The following is an 11,058-nucleotide window of genomic DNA, read 5'->3' on the forward strand; positions in this document are numbered from 1 at the left end:
GGCACAAGATGAAGTGTTCCCCTCCCCTAGGCAGGGGGCCCCATCCTGTAAGCCCAATTGCCAACAGACATCTTTCTTTAATGGGATCAGCAGGGGCACAAGTGGTTTGATGATGTGTTGCACTGGTGCGGGGGCACCATGCTGGTGGGCTGAGTCGAGGCCCTGGGCAGCTGCCAACGCTGCCCATGCCTAGCGCCGGCCCTGAGTACAGTAGAAAAAAACGCATGCTGCAAGAAAAGTATCTCTGGCACAATGCACACTGCAGTGAAGTGCATTGGCAGAGTCGGACTGAGACAAAAAAATAGGCCCGGGCACTAAAATAAAAGTGACCTCTAATAGTGAATTAGAAAGCTAAAAAGTGGAGCATGTTTGCAAATAGAATAGTTTTGAAGTTGTAAAGACAAGCTGTGCACATCTTTTGCAAGGCTAAAAGATTGCATGGATTTGTGCTTGCTCCCGGAGGAAAACAAACAGTGGGAGGAGGACATCGAGTGTGCTGCAGGGGAGGGAGAAGCAATAAAGGACATCGGGAGGAGAGCGGGGTGGGGAGACCGTACAGTGCCATGCACTCTTATAGGGTGAATGTTAGAAAACTATCATTCACAGATGATGTAGCGCCTAGCTCTAACATGGCGCGTTCTGTCCGACCTTTTTATGAGTAGGTTCTCGTGCACGCACTTTCAGGGAATGACACTTCTAAATCTCCCGTCTAACATCGTGCAGTAAGGGATGTGTTACTTATATCTGCTTTGAACACAGGACACTGAGGCCTCCGTTACGAGTGGGCCGGGTGAACAGATGACATTGCGGCACCAAGATTTACACATATGTGGGTAGTACAGATTTATTCTATGACTTATAGCAGAGCCGTTTTAAGGCATGTGCAAAGTATGAAATTGCACAGGCCCCACCCCGGCAAATTAAACATATAAGTTAGTATTTTTTGGCCTCATGCAGGCTTGAATTAGCAGGAAATGGGTAATAATATTCAAGTTTGTTCCTTACAGGGACCCCGAAAAAAATATGCCTTGCCAGGTGCCCCCAGAATCCTTAAAATGACTTGTAAATTCGGATGCGGACACTAATTGTATTTACTAACCAGATGGAGAATTTGGGGCAACTGCGTATGAGGGCCCGAGCCAGACTGCTGAGGGCAGGGAGTCTGTTAAACTATACTCGGTTTGATGACATTCTATTCTGAGTGAGACCCTTTGATTGGTCAAATGTTTCCCTCTTCTCGTCTAGGTCCTTGTAAGGTCGTACAAAACCCTGAGCAGTGAAACACACCATTGCCAATAGACTTACTTCGTAACCTAACCCATCCAAACAACCTAACCCCACTGTGCCTTAATACATTTCTGCCCTAATCCAAAACCTAGTCAAAGAATGTTTTTTAAGTCGTTGCATTAAAATGACACAACTATTTACATATCATGATGAACTCTATAGACGTTGTGTGAATACCGAAAGAGGGGCCTGTTCAGGTTAGAGACTGTGTGAACTGAGAGGGGTCAGCTTCAATAAGAACATGCCCCCCCTTACCCCCCCAGAGAGGGCAGCTGTGCCAGGAATTGACAACTAATCGTCCCACTCCAGATATGGGCCCTGAACTTACACAGTTAACGTTGACGGGACACGCACCAACCACACTGGCCTAAAAGAATCTTCGCTTTATATTTTGTGTTTTTTAATTTTAATCTTGGCATTAATTGTGCTTGCACAGTCTGGTTTGTATGCAATGACTGGCTCATACCTGCAGCAGGTTCTGACGCTTGCAGACGCCATCTTTCTTTTATGCATATTCTTAAATAATGGTTTGGATATTGCCACACTCCTTGCTTTTGTGAGCTGTGTTTCTCCTGTGTGCATTATCATTTATTTCTGATTCTGGTCCGACCCCGAACATGGCCCAGTCACTCAACCTGGCAGTTCTCTCTCGCTTTAAAGGTATTTAGGGAGAGGGCTGCATTTATGGTCTGGGCTGCCCTCTCTCTTTACCAAACTGTTCCCATGGCTGTCAACCATGATCATCTACCACCTCCTTTATTAGGTCTGGCTTGACAGCAAAGCGGTCTGCAACACACAATGGTACCAATACTTTAAAATATACATAGAGTGGCTTTGGTTCCACTGCTCCTCCCGGAGGAGTAATTGTATCTCACCTGAGGCTATTGGCTGTTTGGCTAATCATCTACCCCCTATGGCACAGGTCTTCAAACTGTGGGGGGCGCCCCCTTGGGGGAGGGCGTGGATGGGTTCCCACGGGGGCGCAAAGACCTCTGCAAGCACATGTAAATGAAGACGCCTGGAAGTGCAGCCATGTTTATTTGCTGCATTTCCAGGCTGTCTTCATTTACTCCAAAGCCCTCAGAGTGCCGTGGGGCCAGAGGTCAGTGGGTGTGCTGCTGGGGGCTGGGCTGGGAAGTGTCTGGAGTCTTATTAAGACTCCAGCACGCCGAGTTTTTCACAGGTCTTTAAAGACCATTTACATACCTTTAAAAACTGGTTACGAGGCATAGTTTTTTTTCTTTTTCCAGTACCCCCTGGGCCCCGACTCTGGCTATTCCTTACATTTGTATTTTAAATTTACTGCTGTAGTTTGAAAATGCATTTCATGAAAAGGAATATGAAAAAGAGTTGCCAATAGAAAAAATGCCAGCCATGTATGTTTAAAGAGCCTGCAAAGACCTTGCTTTGACACTAAGGGCGTTCAATAAAAAAAGTATGTATTCGTTTGCAATGTGACTGGAAGTTTGTTGCAGGATCAGCACAATATTTATTTCCTTCACCCTCGATTCCCTGATTAATTCCATAATAGCAATAGTTGAACTTATATCTGAAACCCTATGCCCCTTCAATAACATGCTGATTAACTTCAAGTGTCTGGGAATTCACCCTGCATTCAGACAACTCACTCCTCATTCTCACCCTTCACTTTCACGCTTACCCTGCACTCACAGCCCATAGTTATGGTTTTCCCGCATTTGCCACATAATCCATCGTCTGCTGCATAATTTGCAGATAAAAAAATGCAGCAACACATGTTACCTCACAGTGGAAGGCCCTTTCTAAAGGTTGACTGGTCACCTTTCTGTTGCTTATTGCTATATGTGGGTGTTAATGTGGTACTTATGAGGGGAAATAAAGGTCAGGACAATGTTAACAAGTGTAAAAATAGCAAAATAGTGCAGTAATGCTATCTCAAAATATGCAGCATAATTTGCCTTTGCCTGCTGCAGAATTTAGTCAACCATGCTGCATAATTTGGCCTTCTCCTGCCGCATAATTCCAATGGCCCTGTTTATAGTGCTATGAGGTCCCAGCCTGAGGCAGAAAGCACTGTGAATATGTAAGTCATTATTTTAAAACAGTATTTACATACTCTAAGCTAGGTTGCTGCAAAATAATGCAGTGATTGAGAAAAAACAAGTTCTAACAAAATATACTTTTTAGTAATAAGTAATCAAACTGTATCTAATGCAGACATTTTTGTAAGTGTCTCCACTATTCCAGATCCCAGCTGATAACTCCTTTACATTACATCTTAAAAAGAATCGATCTTTACCACCATAAAGCTTTAAGCAGATCCACTGCAATTATTCAGCAGAAGAGGACATTATGCGGCAGGTTTGACTAAATTATGCAGCAAGAAAAGGTAAATTATGCGGCACAATGCACCACATATTGTGGTTAGCATTGCTTCATTATTTTGTCATTTTAACTCACGGTAACGCTGTCAGGGGAAATATTTCACCTAATTTGTACCAGTTTAACACCCAAATACAGCAGTAAGCAACTACAAGATTGCCATTCAATCTTTGCAAAGGGCCTTCCACTGCTCCGGAACACTTTTTCACGCTTTAAGTAACTTTTATTCCCTTTGAGCTAGAATCAAGTTTTTTTGGTTGAAATCTGCAGATTATGTAGCAAATGCAGTAAACTGATAATTATGTGGAAAACGCTGCTGCAGAAGCTCATAATTCCAGTGGCCCTGGCTTTAAGTGACTCAATCAATTAATGTCTGGTAAGAAGGCTGGTTTCCTTTTTAACTTTCTGCACTACCACCACACACTTCGATTTCAGGCAGAGGCATCTCAAAGTCAGTATTGACCATTCAGAGGCAGTTTTTGTGTGAAAGCTGAGTCCATGGGGTGGCAGGTAGAAGGCCAGCAGGGTTGCATTCAGATGCAGAGCCCTAATCCTCTCGATCTTCGGGGTCTCACAGTAATGGTCTAGGAGAAAGAGGAAGGGAGCGAGATTCATAGATATTGTGAAAGAGAAGGCCCAGAATGAGGAGCACTGTTTACAAATGGCCAGAGACCGTTTCTTCAGAGAGAGACCCCAAAGAAGGGGACAATATAAGTGTTTTTTTTTTTAAAGGACATTCATTAGTGAAGCTGGTACTGCTGCCAAGTGTGTAAGTGGCCACTGCTGGTTATCATAAAGGAGCAGATGCGGGGGCGTGGCTTAGGCGCCTTCGGTGATGCCGCCGTTCCCGGGAGCTCCGCAGCGACGTGAGGCAGCAGGCCCTCTCCGGGCTGTTTCTGCTCACTTTCGGAGCATGAAGACCGCTCCTTTTTTCAGCGGAACTGCTGCTCCAGTCACCATGCTATAAAGGAAAGATGTGCGGTGAGCTTGGGGATGCTTTTTTGTTTTTCCTCAGCGACGGCGGCTGCAATTTAATCGCGGCCGCCATTTTGTTTTCAATTTTCGATGCGCTCCTCACGTTTCCCGCCCCTGAGCCTACAAGAGTGTTTTCTTTCAGAGGAATGACTGCCTAAACGTGATTTTATTGCGCTTCCTCTATTCTACACTTTTATTTGTATTTTGTGCTGCATATTTGAATTGTCTCAACTGGCACAATTTTCTTCACTGGCACCCCTCATGCTTGCTGCCTTTGTTCTTGGAAAATGTTTCTCTGCATCATAAAGACTGTTTGTCATGACATGGATGCTATTCTGTTGGTCTCTACTATTGCCAACTCATTTTGGGCGACAATATTTGGGTTTTCTGAACCAGCTTTACCTTCACTTTGAATAACAATTTTTTGGGAGTTTTCTGAGCTGTTACCAGTGTTTCTTCTCCTCATATGCACTTCATCCAGTGACGTTGTGTATATTTTACTCTCCAGAACTTTGTTACAGTTCGCCTTTTTCAGTATAGACCATGGCAACATCCCGGGCTAGTCGTAAGGAAGCTCTACAGTCCAATGGTGCATCTTTATGGGATCTCAATCCTTTTAACATTTTACAAGAGAGCGCAGATGACACCCCCAATGATTCTGCTGCTATTAAAAGCTCCTCCTCTTCTACAACTCGGCTAGGCACCAAACAGGGGTCCAAAATATCATCAACAGCTTCTTCCATGCCTAGAAAACGAGGAAAAACGAATCCACCATCTCCTACTAACTCTTCTTCGCCTCTTTCGTTGAAACTTCTTCTTGAGGAGATTCAAACCATACATGGAAGAAACCAACACTCGCTTGCAGAGCTTGGAAGATAATTGGTCTCACACTGAGCAAAGAGTTGATGTCTTGGAGAGACGAGTTGACTCTGTTCAAGAATTCACTGTTCAAGTTCTTCTTATTCACAAAGAAATAGAGCAACTCAAACAGCAGGTTGAAAATTTGGAAAATCGTAACAGGCGTAACAACCTACGCATTTATGGCCTGGCCGAAGGACTTGAAGGTTCTAACCCTATATCCTATTTCCAATCCTCTCTTCCAACTCTTCTTGGACTTCCAGAATCTCCGCCATTGAATATCCAGCGTGCACACCGTTTGGGTCATAACCCCCGTTCTTCCTCTTCCTCAACGAAACCTAGAGGAGTAATTTTGTACTTCTTAGAGTACACTGAATTACTTAAAGTCCTACACGCTGCCAAACAGCGAGGAAAAATTTCTTGGAATGGCTCAAGTCTCTTTTTTGCTCAAGACTATACCAAAATAACTCTTGATCGTCGGAAGAAATTCTTGGATATGAGACCAGCACTTCGCAGCATGAATGCACGTTATGGCTTATTTCATCCTTGCCTTTTCAAAGTGACTTACAATAACAGAACGACCAACTATGAAGATCCTGCTGTGCTTCAACAATTTTTGAATTCTTGTAGAGGCGTCTCTATAGATACTTCTAAATCATAATATGGCATGATTATCTCAATGTCAAATGCTTACTGTTTGTTACTTGTGTGTCCTTGATTGTGGAATTCTTTCATTTCAGATATATCTGTCATTGTTTGGTGCTCTTATAATTTTCCTCATTATTTAATATCTTATTTTTTCCCTTTTACCAGGATGCGGTTTCTGTGTTCCCTTGTTTTCTGTTTCTTCCATTCCGCCTGGAGGATTTTCTCCGTGTGCTTCTCGTCATGCGACCTCTCACCCGGTGTCCGGCCTTCCCCATGTGGCTCCACCTACCCCATCATTATTGTTCTTTTGTGGTATGCTTTTCTATTACTGTATTGGCTTATCAATTGTTAATTTTGTTTTGTCTTTTTGATTTTTTTGTTATACTCACTCCTTCCCTCTTTTTCTCCCTATTCACCTGTTTCATCTCAACTTCTGGTTTTTCTTTTACTCTTCTTATTCATATTGTCATTTTTCTCATCCTCATTTCCTCTTCTATTTCATATTCTTGTGTATTTCTCACTATTATCTCTCTAAGATAACGCTCTTTTCTCCTATTTGGTTGAATGATGTACAATGTTTTCGCTTTTACATATGACAGTCTTTTTTAAGAAATGTTTTGATTATCATTATATAAGATTTAGATGTCGTTAAATATTATATCTTGGAATGTTAAGGGTTTGGGTTCTCCTATTAAGCGTCAACGAGTTTTGTCACATATTGCAAATTTGAAAGGAGATATTGCTTTACTGCAAGAAAGTAATATACCAGATACTGAGATAACTAAGCTCCGACGTAATTGGGTAGGCCATGTTTTCGCATCACCAGGTTCAGGTAAACTCAATGGCGTTGCTATTCTCTGCCATAAACGCTAGGATGTTCAACTCATAAGGCAAGATAATGATTCTGAAGGTAGATGGGTTGCGGTTTCCTTACTGATTAATAAGATCACTCTCACTATTTTTAATATTTACGCTCCAACTAATCAGGATAAACTTTTCTGGCCCCACATCCTTTCCTTTTTAATGCAGTATACTGATGACTATTTGATTTTTGGTGGGGACTGTAATATGATTGTGGATCCCTTTATTGATAGGAGATCTAACTCTAGATTCTTCCCTTCTTTTATGCATTCCCAATTCTCCTCCACTATCTCTCACAGGTCTCTTGTGGACTCCTGGAGACTTTGTCATCCTACCTTTTTATTTCTAAAGCTCTAATTCAACACATTTCCCACTCAGATATAGGATCTATTCTAATTTCCGATCATGCCCCAGTTTCCTTAAACTTAGACCTACTTCCTCCCACTAAAGGTACTAGACGCTGGAGATTTAATAATTCTCTTTTATTGAATCCTAAATTCACGGCAAACTTTCATGATTTTGCAACCTTGTTTTTCGAAGAAAATGAATCCCCTCAGTTATCTCCCCAACTTGTATGGGACTCCTTTAAAGCTGCCTCTAGAGATTTTATTATTTCTTTTGTTGCTCAAAAACGATTTGCAGCTTCTCATTCATCACAGTTGCTTAATATCCAGATTAAAAAACTGGAGCACCTTTATTACTTAACAAAGAGCCAATCTGACTTAAAAGAACTTATTAATGCTAAGTTTTCTTTTAATAAACTTTCTACTGATTCTGCAAATCTATACTTACTTAAATCCAGCGCTAAATTCTATAGTGCACAAAATAAATCTGGCAATCTTTTTGCTAATTATCTCAAAATCAAAAAGAAACGTACCAAAATTGAGTCTATTGTATCTTCATCTAATACTATAATCCATAGAGATGAAGACATTCTCTTAGAATTCTCCAAATTTTATAGATCATTGTATACTCCTGAATCTCCACCTCTTTCATCTGACATCGATCAATATTTAGCCTCTATTCCTCCACCTCCTTCCTTGGATGTGGATTTCACTGCTCTAGAAGGTGATATACAAACTAAGGACATTCTCACAGCCATTCATTCACTTAAAAAAGGAAAAGCTCCCGGACCTGATGGTTTTCCTATAGAATTTTGCACTCATTTTTCCAATCTACTCCTTCCCAAACTACATAAATTATTCTCATTTTTTATAACTTCCCAGAAGTCTGAAGGTTCATTTCAAGCAGCTTTGATTTGTCTCCTTCCTAAAGAAAATAAAGATCATACATTATGCAAGAACTACAGACCTATTTCTTTAATTAATTTGGATTATAAGACCTTTGCGAAAATTCTTGCGCTTCGTTTGGACAATATTTTACCACAATTAATAGGTAAAGAACAATGTGGATTCATTAAAGGTCGCCACTTCTCTGATAATACCCGTCTCTTTTTCAATGTACTTAGTAAATCTCATTCTTATAGTTCCTCACTAGCAGCTGTTGCTTGATGCTGAAAAAGCATTTGACAGGGTTAATTGGCAGTTTATCTTTTCAACACTTACTTGGTTTGGTTTTGGCCCTAAATTTCTTTCCTATATTTCACTTCTTTACTCTTTTCCTAGATCGTTCATTCTAGCCAATGGCCTTGTTTCCTCTTCATTCCCGCTTTTTAGAGGTGTCAGGCAAGGTTGTCCTCTTTCCCCTCTTTTATTTATTTTGACTTTAGAACCTTTCTTATCTAAAATTCGGATGAACATAAATATTACAGGTTTTCTATATGGGGATAAACACCTAAAAGTTTCGGCATATGCTGTTGATATTCTTTTATTTACATCTAACCCTCAGATCTTTTTACCGGCTTTTCTTTCAGAGGTTTCTACTTTTTCTTCAGTTTCAGGGTACAAACTCAATGTTGACAAATGTGAAATCCTTCCGTTAAATAAACATTGTTTCCATGCTGATTTTGTATCTTCTTCTTTTCAGTGGAGCCCTGCTAAGATCAAATACTTAGGCTTATGGTTTACTCCCTCTATTAAAGATACCGTATCTCTCAATCTTAAGAACCTCCAATCAACTTTAACTAACTCCACATCACGATGGCATCCCTTATTTTTATCCTGGTGGGATAGACTAGATTCTGTGAAAATGATGTTGGTTCCTATAATTTTATTTTTCTTGTCTAATCTTCCAATCAATATTCCTAAATCTTGTTACAAACAAATCTATATTATTTTATCAAAATTTTTATGGCAGAACAAAAAAGCTAGGATGTCTTTTTCCAAGCTTAAACAACCTAAACATTTGGGTGGAGTCAATTTTCTTGATTTTGCTTCATATCACACTTCCTTCTTTCTTAAAAATTCCTCCTCATTGTTATCACTGAATATGACTGTTTCGATGTCTTTACCTTTATGGGTAGAAATTGAATCTTATTTCATTCACCCTTTTCATTTGAAGAATTTTTAACCATATCTAATACTCCCCAAAAATTTTCTCTCCCCATTCTTAAACATACTTGTAAAATTCTTCATCCGCTTATACTAGATGGACTAGATGACCGAAACCGTTTTTTGCAATCCCCGATTTGGTATAACAATCACATTAAAATTAAAAATAGAACCCTTTTTTGGAAAGACTGGTTCAGCCTTGGTCTTAAATTGACTAACCAGCTCTTTCTAGGTGATACCTGTATACCCTTCTCTATAATGCAAATACGTTATTCCCTTCCTTCTTCTTATCAGTCTAAATATGTATTATTGACTCAGGCTGCTCAACGTTCTTATGATAATCTTATGGCCTCTTCCACACATAATAAACCTTCTTCTGTTAATTTTTCCTTCTTAAAATTAGCTCCCTCAGCTTCTCAAATTTATAATAAATTAAGAGAAATTGGTCACACTCGTGATAAATCTACAGTAGAATGTAATTGGACACTTCCTTTCCCATTCTAATGTGGGATAAAATTTGGACTAAAATAAGGAGATCTTCTAGGGCAGCAAATACTACACAAACATTATTTTTTATATATGATAGACTTTTAATCACTCCGGCCAAATTACATCAAATTGACCCTCTCCATTCCTCTGCCTGTTGGTCCTGTCCAGTCCCTGTTGCAGACCTTAAGCATATGTTATTCACATGTCTAGTTATTCATCAATTTTGTATTAAAGTATGGCAACAAGTTAACAAAATATTTCATACACATATTCCTTTTTCTTTTTCTCATATTTTTCTAGGTAGTGTTGCAGAAGTCTGGTCCTCTTCCACCTCTTTTAATATCTCCATTATTGATTTACTTCTAGCTGTTGCTTTTCAAGAAATTACTAAATCATGGAAAAATGCTTCAAATGTTTCTTTTCAAGCCTGGTGGTATGGTATTTGTTATAATCACAGATTAGATATGGCTTATGTTCATCCGATTACCCATGCCAGTTAAGCGTGATTTACTATGGCTACCCATTACCAATTTTCTGAATATGTCTGCTCAGTTGTTATCTCTACATACTCCTGCCATTGAAGAAGTTTCCAAGCCTCCTTAAATTACTGTTATTCAGTTATTATTTGTATTCTGTTTCTATCTTCAATATATAACTAAGTTTATAATAGTGAGATATTTATGATTTCAGTGTTATATTTTTGACGAATATTTCAGTTATACCAGTATTGGATATATCTTTCTACCTTCCCTCCCCCACCTACACCCTACTTTCTTTGATGTATACAGCATATTTACTTTATATTGTTATTATATACTGTATTGCATTACTGTTTTATCTTATACTTATACCAATAAACTTTCTTTAAACTATAAAGGAGCAGACGCAGCAGGACTGGGGCTTAGGGATTTGGGGGGCCCACTGCATCACAATTATGACTGTCTACCTTTAAAAAAGGAGCATCAGAGCTTATTGTCCTTTCAAGTATTAGGACAGAGGTGATGATCTATCATGGTGGGGAAGAGGTAAAAGAGGCAAAGGAGATAGCCTGCTACTCAGGACTGCAGTTATCATTAGTGCAGCAAGTATAGTTGCTTTGGGGTCAAAGAGTGTGAGGGGCTCACAACAC

At 39.9% G+C, this 11,058-nt stretch overlaps 1 protein-coding gene across 1 annotated transcript in view; it reads left to right on the forward strand.

The window, feature by feature from the left end:
• Positions 1–10,712, forward strand: part of LOC146856110 (uncharacterized) — a 57,741-nt gene extending 47,029 nt beyond the window's left edge. The window contains exons 3-4 of the mRNA XM_085650702.1: positions 6,295–6,441; positions 10,230–10,712. Coding sequence (XP_085506828.1) covers positions 6,295–6,441; positions 10,230–10,429 — 347 coding nt within the window. The 3' untranslated portion in view covers positions 10,430–10,712. The remainder of the gene's footprint in view (positions 1–6,294; positions 6,442–10,229) is intronic.
• Positions 10,713–11,058: the final 346 nt, after the last annotated feature.

This window comes from Triturus cristatus, chromosome 4_1 (assembly GCF_964204655.1).
Source record: "Triturus cristatus chromosome 4_1, aTriCri1.1, whole genome shotgun sequence".
Taxonomy (NCBI): Eukaryota; Metazoa; Chordata; class Amphibia; order Caudata; family Salamandridae; genus Triturus; species Triturus cristatus.